At 42.3% G+C, this 18534-nt stretch overlaps 2 protein-coding genes across 4 annotated transcripts in view; one reads left to right on the forward strand and one right to left on the reverse strand.

Annotated features, from left to right (window-relative positions):
• Window positions 1-506: 506 nt before the first annotated feature.
• Window positions 507-14340, reverse strand: RBSN (rabenosyn, RAB effector). Of its 2 annotated transcripts, none has more exons than XM_032699000.1 (11): window positions 14323-14340; window positions 12347-12490; window positions 10458-10558; window positions 9796-9841; window positions 9539-9700; window positions 8390-8631; window positions 7533-7603; window positions 5854-5940; window positions 5312-5414; window positions 4802-4876; window positions 507-3939 (listed from the first exon to the last, which is right to left on the reverse strand). In XM_032699000.1, exons 2-11 carry the CDS (start codon window positions 12366-12368, stop codon window positions 2851-2853), a joined length of 1998 nt encoding a protein of 665 aa, XP_032554891.1. In that variant the 5' UTR covers window positions 12369-12490; window positions 14323-14340; the 3' UTR covers window positions 507-2850. The 2 variants fall into 2 exon arrangements, with proteins under 2 accessions (XP_032554891.1, XP_032554890.1); XM_032698999.1 differs by lacking the exon at window positions 14323-14340 and adding an exon at window positions 13747-14007.
• TMCC1 (transmembrane and coiled-coil domain family 1) overlaps window positions 14237-18534 on the forward strand; it is a 119034-nt gene continuing 114736 nt past the window's right edge. The window contains exon 1 of one of the 2 annotated variants that reach the window (XM_032699004.1): window positions 14237-14341. The gene's annotated coding sequence lies outside the window, so the exon portion shown is untranslated. Of the gene's footprint in view, window positions 14342-15095; window positions 15248-18534 lie in introns of those variants that run through there. The other variant, XM_032699005.1, reaches the window with a different exon arrangement.

Here is an 18534-nt window from a genome sequence, read left to right on the forward strand (position 1 = left end):
AGTATTAGTCAACAGTGGAAAATGGAATTACTTGGAGCCTGATTTCCTACTCATGTCTGCAGGTAAATGATGAAACCAGTATGGCTAAACCAATATCGTGTTTTCTTTGGGACAGAGAGGCTAGACTACAAATTAATTTATCTTAGAAGCAGCACAGAATTCCATAATTTCCTAAACAGTTCATACAAAGGAGAACCGTGTCTTGAATTATCAGCTTCCAGCAAATCCCAGCCAGCAAGTCCATTGTGCTTCAAAGTCCTGTGCTGCTATATAACTCCTCTTACCTCAAACATCCTCCCTGCACAGTCAAAAAACCCTTCTAAATCATCACAGCTTCTGCCTCCCCAAACAATACAGAATACCTGTAATTTGTATAAATGTGATAGATTGCACTCTATTGCACAGGCCTTTACATCAGGCTTATCTGTGCATTTTGGAACTCGTGCTCGAGTGCAAAATTTCACACCGATTCAGGCATCCTGTACAAATTGTCAAGGACAAACACAGCACAAAATAAACATGTTGTTTTATTTCATCTGTTTACAAAGTTTCCATACAGAGTAGTGCATGCAGCTGTAACAAAACTCAATGCTAGTTATTTATTGAGCTTTCTGCTTAAGACATCTTCATTCCCTTGTGCCTTGCAAGCCTCACAGCAGTCTCAACACCAGCAAAGATCTGCACTGTGGAGATGAGTTTAGTATCAGCTACCTAGTCTATCACATTTAACACTGACAAAGATCATGAGGTATGCTAGTCTGTTATCTGCTTGTAAAAATAATATATTACATGTACAGTAAGAATAGTTATTAGTGTATTAGACAGAAAATACAAACAAGGCAGGATAGTTGCAACAAGGAAAAAAGTTGCTTTTAAATGTGAAAGCAGAAGCCACCGAAACATTTTTTCATGTTGGTATCACAAAAAGCATTAGGTTAGAGTGCAGGGAGCAATCCTCCTGACTAGCAAACAAGTCTGTCCTCAATAACTGCCTTATACTATACAATTCCAGGGATTATGTTTATTTATCAACAGCTTTTGCTGCCTTCATAAATCTGGTGCCAAGCACACGAGTTCTGTTCGTTTTAAGACCTTTCAGAATTCTCTGTTCTTTTTTGCACTTGATGCAAAATAACACTCATGGACTCAATCAGCTCTAATAAAACACCAGCATAAAAACTTCATGGTCTTAAACCAACCTGTTCTGTTCACCTTTCAACTCCAGATTCAGGCTACACTAGAGGTAACATCAGCTGTCCTTGACTGGCTGTTCTGTTTTGATCCCTTACCAGTGCTATTAAGTGAGGATATAGGTGGTTTGAGCTTTTTAAACAACAGTTCCACAAGTCCCTACCTCCACTTATTTACAGCAAAATAAAACCAGAGTTCCTGCTCTGTAGGTAGCAGAATCATCTGTGTCTCAAATCTCATGCAGTGCTTGGGTTAGAGCTACACCAGCATCAGAGACATAGTTAAAGACATGTCCCATTCCAGAGAACTTCACACTTCTGAGTAAGCCCATTGCTATTAGTGCTGTACAGTGTGATCTGCCTGATTTTTCTCTATTTCAGCTTTAAATAAAGAAACCCTTTAGACTGACTCCTCCTCCCCACCCCTACATACACTGATTCCTGATGATGGATGGACCTGTGCCTTTCAAAGATAAAAATCAAAGCAGCTCAAACTCCATCTTTCTCAAAGACAGAGGCTGACCTAGTCCTGAGGTGACCCTGCATTTGTCCAGCTGTAAGCCCTCCTGCAGCACAGGTGCTGGCTGTCACCTGGTCATCCCCTAGGCCACAGGATGACAAGAGGTCTTCAATCTGAAGTTCCTTCTTAAAGACAGACATGCCTGATTCTCACAAAAATTCCTGAGGGGAATGTAACATGAAAGAGAATTGTCATTTGGTACTATTGCAGCCACAGACTTTTATCTCCTCGCTTTCATGGAATTCCAGTTCAGTGGCACCTCAGGTTTCCATTACAAAAAAGATCTTTTGTTCCTTGAATGCTAAAAAAAAAGGGTTCCAGTCTCATAAATACAACAAACATGATCATTCTGTCACCCAGAGGATTGGAAGGAATGTATAGATTCCATAATATAATTAGGAATTGGAGGGTCACCCTTTATATACTATAGTTTGAAGTGGTGCTGGCCTAATGCTGCTTTCCCTGGAAAGGAGCAGACACTTGCTCCCTAAAGAACAGGTCTGAAGCCAGCATAGCACTATGACATGGTGCTCAGAGCAAAGGGGAAACCAGATGAAAAGACAGCACCCAAATTTTCCTTGGGCATCTTTATGCACACACTAAAAAGTTACTCCTATTAAGATCAGTCAGAAAGTTCTTCTCAGCCTTAAAATCCCTTCTATGTACTTATTAGCACTGCACAAGCTTGATCTGCAAGCCTGTACATTCTGCACAGTGGAGAATCACAGCAGCTTTTTAGCTGCACTTTCCCAGAACACCACTAGCAACTCAGCTACCCTGGGTCATCAACAGAGGAAAGGCCAACACTACAACAGAAAGGGGGGAAAGAAGGCAAACCAACATTCCAAACATTTCCAAATCACAGTTCCCTATTAGCACAACTTCTTTGACCAAAAATAAGCATTCGGTAAGAGCAGTTAGCTGTTTTAAATTTCCCTAGTATAAGCCTTTGAGACCAGCAGCATACCTCAGACATTCTTTCTTCAAGACTGTGTAGTAGTGGCAATGCCTAAATGAAAGTGCTTTAAGGTCAGGATTCTCCCACTTCCCTCTTGTGATCTGTACTCCAGCCTATAAGTATCTGCCTTACCTTCCCATATTTAACAGCAGATTGAATTATTACACAGCCCTATTGCTGCTTCAACAGTTGGATTTCTCCTTCTGCTTTGCTAATGTGTGCTTCAGTTCCTTTAAGTTCTCTGTCAGTACCTCCACCTCATCCAGTCGTCCACTATGTTTGGCATCAAATATATAAGCTTTGATATTATCTATCTGCTGGAGAAGCAGCTCTTCCTCTATAACCTCCTCTCCAGAGATCTCACTGCCATCCTCCACTTCAAAGGGATTAGTAGAGGATCCCTCTTCAAATGGATTCCCTGAATTCCAACTGCCCTCACCAGCCTTTTGAAATGGATTTTCATCCTCTTCAAAAGGGTTTGAAGTACTGCCAGGTGCTCCATTACTTTGTTCCTCCTCCTCCTCACTTTCAAATGGATTATATTCTTTTTTATCACTTTGCAGAGCTGTGTTAGAGAAAGAAACCATTGGAGAGGTGTTTCTGGCAAATGGGTTAGCAGGATCTTCCTCTGCCTGAGGGGTATCTGCTTCATCTTCAAAGGGGTTTAGGCAGGTTGGCTGATCTCTGTCTAGGTCACACTGTGGGACATTCTGGGGTTTGAGTGTGAAGGTCAGATGCTCTTGAGCTGGCAGCTGCTCAACAGCAGGAGTTTCAGAACTCGTGTCCCCTTTGATCTGAGTAATATCCAAATGCTGCTTGACTTCTCTGAAGTCTAAGGAGTGTGTCCGTGAATGCTGAGACATGAATTTATGCCGCTCTCTTTCCCACTCTTTTTCACGAAGGACCTGAAGTTCCTCCCTTTGCATCTCTTCCTCTTCTGCCTGTTTTTTGGAAAGCTCAATAGCTTTCAGAGTTTGTTGTTGATCATATTCATCCTGAAGCTGCATCAGGTTTTCTTGCAACATATGGACCTCATCTATCCTATTAGCTGCCTTTGCTTGCTCAATAAAGGATGTGATATTGTCAATCTGCTGAAGAAGTGGGTCTGCTCTCTCACTCTCTCTTGAGATGCTAGATGTGGGTAACCAGCCCTCAGATTTCCTGACTGTTCCTTTTCTCATGTGAGTTTCATCACCATTAACTGCAGCTGCAGATCTGGAGATAAACTCTTTCTGATTTTCCTCTTGTTTTCCCTGTGTTTCGAGAGTGACCTAAAACAAAAAACACATAGTAAGAAAACATCACGAGCTTGAAAAATTTCATTCTAAATCCACGAGTACAAGTTAGCTGATCTTAGATGGTGCTCGCTCTCGCTAAAAGGGATCAGCTGCAGTTCTGGTTACTTCACAGAAAATGCTTCCTGTGAGTTTGTGATGATATGGACCAAAATCCCATAAGATCTGCCTCTACAAACTTGAGGGCAAGTAGGAGGAGTGACACTGTTCTTTACAGAGCAAAAAAAAATGCCTAATGCAGCTAATGCCTAATGCACAGTGGTCTAGATTGATTTGAACAGTAATTGTATCACAGCTGACTACAGCAGCAGACACCTATAATAGAACATCAGTGTTTAAGGTCATCGATATAATTGGCTTTTGGAATGGGATGATTCTGATTTCTCAATTTATACCTCAAAACAAAGTTGGTTTAGTTTACCATTAATGATGTCCTCCCTCCTAACCGAAAAAACTCTCTCACTGAAGAGGCATCCTTACTCTAAATGTCTTTTTTCACCACTGAAAGAGGTTTCTAAATTCTGCTTGGGCAAGTGAACTCCTGAACACCGTTTCAAAGTCCATGTAAACTAACATACTCAGTTCAGGGCTTGCTCTGCACACACTGCAGCAGAACAGCACATGCACCTAACCCAGCTGCTGCTCCATGCACACCTACTTCTGCTCTGGGCAGAATACAGCAGCAGCTATGTGAATCCCTGGAAAAGGGTATGGTACAATACACATGAAAAAATGACAAACTGAAATCCAGTGTTGAAGGCAACTAGTCATACCCACACAGCTCTCAGGCTTACATCTGTGACTCATGCAAGATATAACAGATCCTAACCTGTCTTACCATATGCAGTCTTCTCTTCTTCAGTTCTTCATACTGATCCTTGGTTGGCAGGGACATTAGGCCAAGCAGTTTTTCCTGGCAAAAATTGAAATAAAAAATACTGTGAACAGTATTGCTTGCAGGCATTCAGCCAATTTTCAAGTCCTTGAGAAGAGAAATACTACCAGCAGAAACCCCACAGACACACCAAAGATGGTTCTACACTGCAGTCCCTGCTGCAGGTCCATGCACGCCTTTGCTGCCACGGCTGCGCTGCTGAGTGGGCTGACACCTCAGCAGGAGCCAGAGCCAAGGCTCCCACACCTCTTGGGTCCCAGATCCAATGCTGCTGTGTGCATGATCTGTGCTCAAGCCAGCTTATTTAAGGCTACCATAAGTCATTAGGGGAACTATAGAAAAGTTTTAGAACTAAACCTCCTGTCAAAACAGTTTCAAACCATGGGGATGCCTGGCAAAGAACAGAACACTATATAAAATTTACATTCATCTCACAGCATATGCTCTATTTACCTGAACAAAGAGTGTAGCTGAATATCTTATCATTCGCTGAAGTTGTAGTGTTTTAGGATGAGGTTGAGGATCTTCATGCAAGCCTAGACTCAAAATCTTCTTACTGAATCAAAGCAAACATACAGGAGCATCAGTTCAAGAAAAAGGCCAGCAGAAATGCAACAGAAGGGGAGAGACAATATTGGATCAAAAATTTCTGATGTTTTTAGATAAACAATTTTGGATAACAGAATTTATAACACTTTCCACTCCCACCCTTTAAAAAAAACAAAGAAACCCCAAACAAACAATCCCCCTCCCCCTAAACAGTGCTGCTATTTGTTTCCTTTATGCTTGGTTAGTCCCACTGCAGAGGAATGCGTGAATTTTAAGGCCAGAAAAGGAAGAAGAAATTGATGGTGCACAGGAACAGCATCTACCTTTTCAAATGCTTTTTACAACTGAGGAGATAAATTGGTTGGTTATCCACATAATCAGTGAAGTCATAACAGAGGGAGATACACACATGCTGGGGCAGAAAGGGGAAAGAGATGATCTTTTACCTTAAGGAATCTATAAATTCATATATTTTTTGGATCTCCACTCTCAAGTCATTAGCATGTTCAAGATTGTAGGTTGTCTCCCCTGCACTAAGAAGAAATAAAGAGAACTTTACAGTAAGTCATGCATCCAGCTAACAACACATACAACACTACAAGTTATCCCAAGATGACCAAGATTCGACAATGGTAAGAACTGCTAACACTAAAGGGTCGAATGATTTTATTTCAACCTCATGTTTAAAAAACCTTTCTTTGTGACAGAAGTGGAAAATTACAATCATATTGCAAACATGACCACTTCATAGAAGATCATTTTATTTATGATTGTATTATTGCTTACTATTCTAGGAGAAACTGTGTGTTAACACGAGAATGCCACTCTGTCAATTAGATACTCACATGCTTAGCGAATGTATCTTTTTTGTGAGGTTTTTTTCAGGTGATTGGGTGTGGAAAAATCACTAATAACTAACTATACCATTAAAGCACAATAGTTAACTCCATTAGGGTTTGTCAGAAAGCAAAAGCCCACACCCCACACAGGTGTAGTATTTAAGATGCCAGTAACTGATGGTCCACATGAGGACACAATCAATTACAGGCACTTTACTAGTTTCCCATTTATTGATAAATTTGGATTTAATGGGGAAGACTCTTCACCAGCTTTTAGCTTCCCTGTCCTTTTGTATCACAAATATAAATGAAAAGGATCACTCTCTCAAAAGTAATTTCACTATCCATATGATTCCAGTTTCTGAGACTCACTACTAGTCAGAAATCTTTAATTTCATCAGTAAGAAGCCTGTTGTTTTCTGATGTGCTTCCATTATCCAGGACAGTTGTATTTTTACTTTTCTCCATTTGTTGAGCCACATAACACCACCTCTCATGAAGTCATGACAAAAAGCAGTAACAGCTTAGCATGTTTTTTACCTTCTGTACTTTTCTTCCTATTGGGAGGACTGTTTTTACAAAAACAGCTTTGTTACAAATTTTTCTAAAACCACTAGATCTGAAGGACAGGTACAGCAATATTTGTTAACTTTAACTTTCCCCAAAGACATGCTTCCTAGTCCAAGACCAAGGTGCATATTTCTCTCCCTATACAAGCCAGAAGTCTAACCCGGCAACCTCTTGCAGATAGAGTTGGAGAGACTTAAGTTACCCCTGTGAAACAAAAAACTACTGCAAGGAATTATGCACAAAACTGAAATATGAGAATGCTGCTTATCCACTGCAGCACAGGGTATGCCAGGTACACCCCGAACAACTGCCGGGCGAAGGTGCCGAAGCGTTCTAATGATCCTCAGCTGCTGGCATTCCTTGGAAGCCAGAGCATCCAGCTCAGGGCAACTGTTCTGAAGAGGCTCATTTACACAAGTATTGTAGGCCTTGTACTTCCTTTTTGCAAAGATGATGTGTCAAAATCTGACAGTGGTGCCTCACTGGGAAGTGGCTTTAAAAAAATTTTACAAAAATCAAACAACTTCTCTGTATGTTACCATTAACAGTTAGTTCAGTACTACTTTGTTTGAAGAGCATCCAGAAGACTACAGGTAATGATTTTCCTTATAATTTACACACTCTTGCAGCCTTAACACACCACTTCCTTACTACTTCCCACATTTAAGGGAGGAAATAACATATATTCATAAACATCATCAGCAAATGGGGCTTACTTTAGTGATTCTGCCATCCTTATATATTCTGGTGCCTTCTGGTCAACCTTCTCCATGCAGAGTCGGAGTTTCTTGTTTAAAACAAAATGTATAAAAAAAAGAACTTACATTAAGACACAACTGCAAGAACATGCTGACATAAACCTTTTCATGCTGCCTGTGCACATTCAAAGTTGACCATGATGAAAGCTACTCAAACTATGCAGGATGACAAGACCCTCCAATTATCTTCAGAATACATATGGCACAGTCAGGAACAGGGAAAGACTCCTTGTACCCTGCAAGGTGGACTTTAAATCCAGAATCTTTTTGAATGAAAGACTTGGACAACTTCTAGCCTTAAATCTATTCACAAAGAGCACCAACAGAAACTCCCATCAATAATAACCTGGGGAGTCTGTGGACTGTACTGAAAAGATACCTGGTGATTGTCAGTACCTGCTTGCAAAGCATATTTGAACACATTGTTGACATGGATGGTTCAAAAAAGCATTTGCCATTAGTGTGAGGACAAACAGTACTGACAACACGGAGTCTTATAGCTCCAGTGCAGCCCATCAACCAAGATCATTGGTTTAAACAAATTCACAATTTTAAGAGAGAGGCATCTCTGAACTACTAGTTCCAGATGATGAGAAGGAAGATGTATTTTAAAAAAACATTTGAAGTTATTGTGGGATATAAATACTGTACTGCAACTGACTCCACCACTTCAGACGTGTCTTCGTTATGTGTCAGAAGAGGCAACAGTCTCACGCAGGTGAATATTAAGTCACAAAGTAAGAGCTTGGACATGAGGTAACAAGTCAAGTAGTGACTACTGCAGACATATACACTGAGCACAGAGCTTGATTTACCTCATAGAGTTTCACAATCTCTGGCGTGTATTCTTTCTCATCAATCTGTTGCTCTCTTTTCAACAGGGTGTCTTTGCAGTGCCGACAACAGCGGATTCGGTCGTCATCCTTCTCATCCAGCACGGAGCTTACACTGCTGATGCTGCTGATGCTGCCACGGCGGGAGCCGTGCACACTGTTAGGTGAGGAGTTCGGGCTGCTCTGAGAACCCAAGGCCGCTCTGCTGGCACTAGTGAGTTTGCCTAAAAATTATACACATGTAATTTTACAGTAACTGGAGAAGCCAACAGATTTTACCAACACGAACAAACTGCCCTTTAGCAGAAACCTTACATTCAGGAAACATTAAAAAACCGTTTGAAACAGTCTGCTGAAGGAAAGACATGCAAGGTTTGCACGACAACCAAGACTGCAAGTCAGAATTAGGGTCTTCACTGTAAAGCCTGCTGTACTTAAAACCAGCTAGAGAGCAGACTGCTGAGAACCACCTACTTTGCTTATGCCTAGAAGTGTTCTCATGTTTAAGCCTGCACAGTTAGAGAATAACGTGTAGAACGGGTATGTTACTGTTGTCCAGATTCTGTGCTTGAACCTCGAAAAAGCACAGCTGATGTCATTTATCTCCACAGAAAATATGGTCTCCTCTCCAGTGCACCAGATGAGGAAAAAAGTCTGAAGGGGTTTTTAAAGGCCTAAGGATGAATTTCCTTAATTTGTTGTGCAAATGTCCAACATTTGAAGATCATGGGGAAGACTGGAAATATCCACAATATTTTTAAATGTGAAGAACCTTGGCAGTTCTTAAAGTTGATAACTTTAATTAACCATAGTTATGGTACTCAAAAGAACAGTACACTAAATATTAGCTATATTTACCAGGAGTACATACTACTTCTAGTAATTTTTTCAGTGTTATGCAACACTTCCAAATCTGAAGAAGGAACAGAGAAAAAAATGGAGAAATCATTCTTTGTACTGTATTTCACAAACAAGTGTCTGGATGAAACTGAATGACACATTAAGGACCAAGTTTTCTGCACAACCAGACTATTATAAGCATATTTTCTTCTAATGGCAAACAGCCAGGATGCACTTAGCACCCAGAGCACACTAAGAAAAGGAGGAGTTAACTCCACAGACTGTACTTACTTGCCAAAGGCAGACTGATGAGTTCCATGCACTTCTTGCACATAATAGATCCACAGAGGCGGCAGTGGTGACGTCGGTTTCGGATACTGAACTTACTGCCACAGTCTGGGCAGAAGGGAACATCCTGATCACTGACCCAAGGCACAACAGATTTCTCTATAGCTATGAGCAGGAATACACACCACGTAAGCTATTCAATTAATTCATCAGCTGGATAAACTATAGGGGTAAAAAGTCCAAGGTAAACTTACACCAACCTCTTATTTTAGCTGACTCAGTGTTTGCTCTGTCAAACGATGTAAGCTGGCAGAAGATAAAAAATATATTCAAGAAAATTATACTTTGCAACGAAAAAAACGCAACACAACTCAGCCCAACAAGAAAAAGAAACCTGGCATCTTTAAGAGAGGACTCTCAGCCTGTTTCACACCAATCATGCAACTGTCCTGTCCATTTCTAATGCCGTATTCAGACAAGTGATAAACAATGACTGTCAAACCTGTACAAATCAGCCATTTAGGACATAATCCTTACTGCAGCCAACATTACTGCATCTCAGTCAAAATGCAAGTGTATCATTGGCAGATTTGGAGGAATGAGAAGCTGGAAGAATCATGACAAAAACATGAGGGAGAAATTTAGTAAAGTAAAAGACAGAGAAAATCAGGAGAACAGATGGTTTTTGAAGTATGTGGAAGCAGCATCTTCATCTTGAAAATGGTGCATAGAAACAGAAATCATACCAACAGTATAGGGTCAAACCATGCACAGTACTCAAGGTAGTATGTGAGGAATCATAGTTTAGTATCCTTTATATAGTGTACTGATAGATAAATGGGCACATTTCATACAAAAATTTAATTTTTTTAAATCTAGGAAACATTTAGAAGGCTGGAATATTAAAAAGCACCAAATTTACCTTTTCTAATCTGATTATTAACTTATTAACTTCAACTACATAGTGATCAATCCTGGCTGCTCTGTGTTTCTTGAATTCAGAAAGATGGCTTCTTGTAGCACCTGCAAGGATAACAGAAAGTTGTCCTAGTCACCCAGGTATTCTGCATGGATTTAAATGCCTCTTGAAAGATGGCTGTCTCTTTTTTCACCATTTATTTCTCATGTTCAAATCCAATTTTAAAGACACATTAGAATCCTACATTTTTATAGTGTTGCCCTAAATAAAACATGCAGGGTAAAGTCTAATCTCCAGACTGGCAATAAATAGTGTTTTACTTCCACCACAGAAAACAACAAGCACTACGTTAAAGAGAACATCTGCAATAACATTTTTTCCCCTCTTCATTCCTCAGTTACATTTAGCAAGCTAGATGTTACCTACTAGAACTGTTCTCTAATTGTTCTCTTCTTAGTTCCCTGGCTACATGTTGAACCAAAGGAAGAGGCAGGTCCACTGATTACTAGAGGTCTATGCTTTCAGATTTCTGATCATCTCTCCACCTTTAGGAGTCTGAATCAAATCCTTGATGACAGTTCAGATTTACAGAAAACTGATCCCTGAGTATTCAAAAGAACAATATAGCATCTATTTAAGAAATGTACAATTCATATTCAACAATGCTGGTTTACGATTACTCCTCTTCCAAATAAGGCGAGCCAGGTATTAAAAGTCAAACTTACAGACAAAATTTAAAACAATAATCTTTTTTCCAACTGGTAGAACTCAACATCAGATGTTGCTTTCTGATGCTACTATGTAAGTGTAAGAATCTCACTTCCTCATGCTAATGAAATAACCAAAAAATGATGAATTATTCATAGGAAAGGACTCCTCTGGGTAACTGAATTCCGCCGCTGCTTTGGTGATGTCACATGGTCCCTTTCACAGACCCACCAAATCCCATTCCAAAATCCCTATGACTCATCTTCTCTACTCAGATGAGAAAACAGTTCTCACTTCTCCAATGTTCATAAACCTTGTCTAAATTTATTCTTAGCTAATATTTATACTATCTAATTATTTGAGCAGCAATCATAAAGTCAAAAGTAAAATAATCTACAGAACTCAGACCGTGCAGACCCAAAGGGCTCAGTCCTAGTCTGTCAGCACCACAGGGGAAACTTTGCCAGGGTCCACCAGAGATGGTGCTGCTTCTTCCCCCAAAAATAGCAACAATATGTCAGCTACAGTAACAGGCAATTGCCAGTAGCAGCACTTGTAATTACAGGCTGTCACCTTATCCTTGAAATTCTACAAATGTAGACTTATCTTCAGAGGAGTGGGTTTGAGGTTGTTTTCTTTTTTAATCTGTGTTCTTTTTAAAGTAAACCTCTTTTTAATGACAGATGTTCTGCACCTCAAATTCTAGGAAAAAGCTGAAAGAGTTTAAATAATTGGATAATCTTTTTGTCAAACATGCAAGCTAACAATTACTTTAAGTGCAGCCCAAAAGCTGGAGATTTTATATGCCTTGGTTATTATTTATATAGCTTAGTTATTAATTATTAATTTGTTTTGTAAAGTCACAAGATGAAGCTAGCTGCACAGAGGTAAACACAGATTCAGCAGACCTCAGCAGCTCAGGCACAATGACATGACAAACAGCTGCCTTAAGGGTAGCTGGGTTCTGATCCTACCCACGTATTTTTTCTGACCATTATCTGCACTTTCCCCACACCCCACACAACGTAGGTAGGCTGCACAAAGTCAGTGTACAAACCATAATCCCCCGCTACAGTGAATCCAAGGCACAGACACAATTCCAAGCCGCTTCAGCAATACATCAGCACTTCCCCAATTCAGGTTAAAAGTTATCCCCACTGCATATTGCTTTCTAGCTCTCCTACCTACTTCCTGGGGCTCCCACATGTAGGGATCTACTCCACCATAGCTGAATGACTCATATCGTTCCTGAGATCCAGAATCAGTTCTGTCATCTCCTTCTTGTTTCAGCAATTTCTTCTTTGCTCTTTTGGCCTTCTGGACTAGATCTGAAAAAGATAAAGCCAAGTTATCAAACGTAGCAGGTAGTCACTGAATATTCATCACAAGAAGCCAGTATGGATTATTCCTCTTCTTTTAGCACAAATTTTTTTCCTGGATGACAAGTTTATCCTCAACACGTTCTTAGAACCAGAATGCAGTTCAGAGCACCACAGATGACACGAAATGCTCTTTGTTGTCTGTCATAAAGCAGCACTGAGATTCTAAACACAAAATAGTAGGTTAGGGCATTCCATTCAGGGACTTCACCGTAAAACAGCAATATGTCTTAAACTATGGAACCTGTCTCGCAGCATCTGGGACACCATATAGCAATATCTTGATTCTTCTAATTCCCAGTTATTTTCTTCGGATTCAAGTATGTTCAACACTTTCTTTGTCTTGTTACACAAACAAAGAATTTCAGTGTGCTTGTTCACATAATTTTGAAAGTACTAAACAGCCCCCTGTTAGGGTTAAGGTTTCACCAAGAAAAGAGACTTTTGAATTATTAATCAATCTCAGGAGAAAACAAACAAACAAACAAACATACTTCCAGGCCAGTACCTGTAGCATAATAGAACAAAACCAACCAGATTTTTGCAGGAAACATACAGAAGTATCATCAGATTTTACACATTTTTCTCTCAATGTAAAATGATATTGCATATGCAAGGGGGGGTAAAAAAGGGAAATACCCTAGTAAAACACAATTTACAGCTATTTTCCAAACATTAGTCAAAGTTGGTAATCCATAGCACAGCCCTGAGACACTCCGGCATCTCCTGTCAGCTCCACCACCCGTATTCTTTTCCATCAACAACATCTCTTAATGTTACACTTTAACTGCAACCGCAGTTTTATCTACTGTCAAAACAAGAAATTAATGAACTGGAACTTGGCAAGTACCAGAGATTTCCCATGTCCTGTGTGGTGTTCAAGTAATGCTTGGGAATCCACTGGGTTACAATATAAATCCAACTTTTCAGATAAAACCAAACAAAAAAACCCCAAAAGGCCAATAATAAAAATCGTGCATAAACGATATTTGAAAAGTAACGTCTTTTAGCGCTTGCTTTAGAACTTATTTACGAAAAGTATCGGAAGAATGTAAACGCTACGCTTGGCCTAAGGAGACTTATAGAAGAATGACACTGAAACCTCGACCGTAAGCCGGTCAATTACTGTTTCGGTACTGTCAGACGCTCGCAGTACGAGCAGCCATCGCCATACGGGATTTCCGCGTCACCGCGGCCGCTCTTACTTCGGAGCTGCGCCCTGACGTCCCGGTCCTCGCCCGCGTGCTGCTCCTCGTAGTGCGCCTGGAGCTGCCGGAACGCCTGGAGATCCTTCAGGCACAGCGGGCACAGGAAGCCCTCGCGCACCTCGCCCGGGTCCCCGAAGGCCGCCGGGCAGCCCGAGGCCATCGCTGCCGAGCGCTGCCCTCACGGGCCGCCGGGGCGCGGGGGCCGCATCGCCCTTCGCCGCTGCCTGAAACGAACGGAGGGGGCGCCGTGGGGCTAGAGGGAGGGCTTGGAGCGGGGGGGACGGCTGGCCGGGGCCGGGGCCGGGGCCGGGCTGGGCCGGGCACGGCCCCCTTGGTGGTCCCGCCGCGCTCGCGCGCAGGCGCAGCCCCGCTCAGGGAGCGGCCGCGCGCTCTGCCGGGGGCGGGGCCGGTGCCCGCGACTGCGCGAGCGCAGGGAGAGGGGCGGGGCTTAGCGCGCACCGCCCGCCGGGGGAGAGGCCGCTGAGGGGCCGCCCCGCCCGGCCGAGGAGCCGCGGCCCGGGACTGCTGAGGACGGCTGGGGAAAGCTCGGGGCCGGGCCCGGGTCCACCTCACCTCAGCGCCCCGGCGGCAGGTGAGCGTGTCCGTCCCGGGTGCCGGGAGCGGCAGAGCGTGCCGGAGGGCGGGGCGAGCGCCGACACATCGATGGGAGGAAAGGGAGGGGACAAGGAGGGCTCGTCCGGCCCCGGGGCGGGCTGCCGAGCGCAGAGCTATCGATGGAGCCCAGGCAGGGGTGGCACCGCGGCGGGGACAGAACCCTCTCTGGGGCGGGGACAGAACCCTCTCTGGGGCGGGGACACGGGCCCCGGTCCGGCCCCCGCTGCCTCGGGCCCGCTCACATAACACCGGGTGCCGGTGGTTCTGTGCTCAGAGACTCGTCGCTGAGCACGCTGAAAAGAAACAGTGTTGCCAGCATCAACGACGTTCCCTTTCCCAGCGTGCCGATTTATCCTAAAAGAAGTGTCCCAAAACTGCAACAGGTGACGTGTTCTCAGTCACAGGTGGAGTACAAGAATCTACTTGCCGCTTGACAAATAGCTGTGGAAATCAGCGGCAGAGGCTTCCCAGTATCCCCCTACTGATGCCAGTTTTTGTCTAGTCTCAGCTGGCAGCAGTCCCTGCTCTCCCACACTCCCAGTTGTACGGAGGTGACAATAGGAGTGTGTAGCCACACTTCAGGTTAGAATTACAAGCTCCTGGAGGCAGAGATTTTCTTACCTGACAATGCTATTTACACTTGAGTCCTGTCCTTTAAAGGTGGATTTTCACTGATCATGTCCTGCTCTTTTACCCTCAAAGTTAAATCCTTTAAAACATTTTCAGCAGGGATCATGGTGGGGTCAGGAGGAAGAGTGCAGGAACCAGCCTGAGGCTTACTACCTTAGAGGATTCACCTGGTGTGGTGTTGTTCTCCCTCTGGATTTGCTGGAGCTTGACGGTTTCCTAGCGCTGAGCCATACCTATGCCCCCAAAAGCTCAGGTGGTACCACCTCTCCCTTTGTTGTTACTTCGCCCCTTTTGTCCAGATCTCTGTTGAGGCCAGAGAGTTATATTTAACTGAGCAGTGAAAGAACAGCAATACATGTGTCTCTAGAAGAGCTGCAAGATCTTTACAGGTGCAGAGCTCGTGGGGAGGTTTCTGTTGGCATTTCAGTTTTCTGGTTCCTGTTTCATGTGCGTGATTTGTCATTGGGAGTGTGCAGTAAAAGGGGTAGGTGAGGGATGGAAAACATGCCTGTCACTAGATGGCATAGCAGGGCCATCTGAGAGCAGCCAAGAGCCTGCAGGGGCCTCGGCAGTGATTTCACAGCCTTTGCTGTAAAGATTCTTGTCCTGCCTGTGCACTGTAAGCCCTGCTGGCCCAGGCAGCTCACCCTCTCCTGTCATTTCCAAGTTGTAAGAACCGGGCATAAGGAAGAGAGAGGTTGTACAGAACAGCAAGCTCTTTCCTTAACCCTGTCTTTCTCTACAGCTTCAGTAACTGCTCTTTTTCAAAAGGAAAGTCTTAAAGGCTTATTAAAGTGGTAAATACAACAATTGAAGTCTGGTAGCCTACTGCTGAGACACAAAGAAGGACTACCTGCAGTGACTTGTGAGGAGGATGACGACATGCTGTGGTGTGCATTTCACTGAATCTTAATTATGCTCTTTTGCATGTTCTGCATTTGACCACAAGATATGAGAGCACATCTCGCCGGATGAATCTTTTTAAAGTACTGATAAAACACCATATAGTGTCAATCACCCTTGAAAAGAGAAATTTCATTCACCATTTTGAAAGGAAAATGTTGTTTGCATGTTTCTGAATATAAATGGTCTTTAGCCCTTCCTGAGGAACTCATTTCCCATGAAGCGACTGCACCTGCTAATATGATTTGTATCTTTATGAAAGTATTAGACTTACTGGGAGTCTCTCAGAGACAATTAGAGAAGTGATATTCCAAAGTTAGCATGCCAGGTGTAGTGATGTGTGGAATGCTGTCAGTTTGTTCCCAAAGGCAAATGTGGGCTTCTGTGTTCCTGAGGGCCTCATGTTCCTTAACAGAACTAGCATTTTCTACATAATCTAGGTTTGTGCTGGGGTAAATAAGAATAGACTTTGACTGCTGTCATTTAGTCAGGCTCATCACGCTTTCCCATGCAGAGTGTGTTCACAAAGTGAAAACATCCAGATCAGTCTAAAGCAATTCAGTTTACGGTTCTTCAAAAATTAATTTGTCTTCATCCAGCTGGTTGCAATAGGAAGAGGTATTTGGGGACAAATTAAACCTTACTGCAGTTCTATAGATGCTCTTGGGGACTGCATCTGAATCAGTAATGGCTCACTCTGTGAATCAATGCAAACAAGCAATGGTACAGGAAAGAAAAGCATTCCAAACACTTGCTCCAGAGGCACAGTCAGGCATGTACTGTCCCATCCTGCCACTGGGATATAAAGGCTCAGCTAACAAAACCCTGTTAGGTAACTCCTCCTCTGCTGCACTCCAAGTTCTCTGCAAATACTGAGTAAATAAGTTGAAAAATATGTTTGTGAATTGTAATAACTCTTTAACTATGAATTTTAGAACCTGGTCTGTTCCTCAGTTGGTCATTGCTACTGATGTCCAAGAGGAGAGACTTCAGTAGGAATACAGCTGAAAAGGGGAACACAGCCCTGGGACAGCCCTGTCAGAAATGTGTTCTAGTTGGGAGTCACCTGTGTTCTTCAACTGCTTGTAATACCTTCGGTGCCATTTGGAATGTTAAATAATAGACTCTGATCCCAGCACAAAAGAGGTAAATCGCAGAATATTCTGAGTTGGAAGAGACCCACAAGGATCATCAAGTCCAACTCTTAAGTGAATGGCCCATACAGGGATCAGACCCACCATCTTGGTGTTACTAGCACCATGCTCTAATAAACTCAGCTAACCTCAGGCTTTAATGCAGACAAGAGGTAATACTTGATGATGCCTGTCTATTTCTCAAGGAATTCAGTGGAATGTTTTTGCACAAATATGGCTTACTCACTGAAAAAAGTTTTAAAATATCTGAAATTTAACACTGTTGAGTTCAATATAGACTTTGGGGCATAAGCAGAGTGGAAAATCAGACTGTTCATGGGAAAATCAGAATATTCTTCCTAAGTATTCCCTAAACTAAATGGTTAGTTAATTTAATGTAGTACTGCTTTTAAAACTGGCCTAAATTCAATTTTGTAATTTAATAATAAATTTTTTAAAATCCGTTTTAAATCTCCTAGCATTGAAATGGGTACCACAAAACTCTTCTACAACATAAATGATCTTTGATTTAAATTTATCTAAGAAAATGTTTTTGTTTGTTTAGGTAGATATAAATCGACATTTTCTGTATTTTTCATTTTGTTCAGAGAACTAAAATATATGCATATCATTGTTGCTTTTATCAAAGCTCATATATTCAATATACTCAAGTTGCTTATAGTAAACATTTTGATACATAACAAACCTGTTTAATTAGTCTGTGTAGACAGAATAGAAGCTGCATTTTCATGCCAAAGCCATGATTTTCCCTGTGTTTGCAGTCTTATCAATCAAAACTGACAGCAGTAAGAGTTGCAGCTGACAGCTTGCTGAGCCCCTGGTTTGTGGTTTAACTGCTTCAGTACTGGCAAGCCCAGTCGTCATCCCAAGTTTGTCTGGTCCCTTAAAGCAGTGAGTAATCTGGTGATGTTGGCCCTGAGTGCCATGGGATGGCAGCACAGAGTAGGCGAATTAGGAGAGGCGGGAAGATCCCGAATTCCTTTGCATTTCCATTCCGTTTAACGGTGTAACTGTAGGAGCCATACCCCACATGCCTGGATTCCGATCAGGGCTCACTGCAGGTTTCAAGCACACCATATCTGGGTGCTGACTCCTCTAGCCTCTCTTGTCTTCTCTGTGCAGCAACCAATCCCTTTCTCTAAACAGCATGTCTAAAAGCAATAAGCAGAATACCCCCATCAGTTGGTATTTGACAGGGAGTGATTTATGATCGTTTTGCAGGGGTTTTGTTGCTGTCTTCTTCAAAGCCACCTGCTTGTTCGAAGAGCTTGCTATTTGTCTTGACTGCTTTTGCTCAGAGAACCTTTCATAAATTCTTACTATATTTTTTATTTTTCTTGACTTTTGTCTCTCCTCTTCTTTTTTTCACAATGGCTTCTTCAAGCACCACACACAGTACCAGTTTCAGAATCACGAGGGAATTTACAGTGGAAACATATGCTACTCCGTGAAAATTAGTTTAAATCAGCAATCATATTTCAGG

This window comes from Chiroxiphia lanceolata, chromosome 11, assembly GCF_009829145.1.
Source record: "Chiroxiphia lanceolata isolate bChiLan1 chromosome 11, bChiLan1.pri, whole genome shotgun sequence".
NCBI lineage: Eukaryota > Metazoa > Chordata > Aves > Passeriformes > Pipridae > Chiroxiphia > Chiroxiphia lanceolata.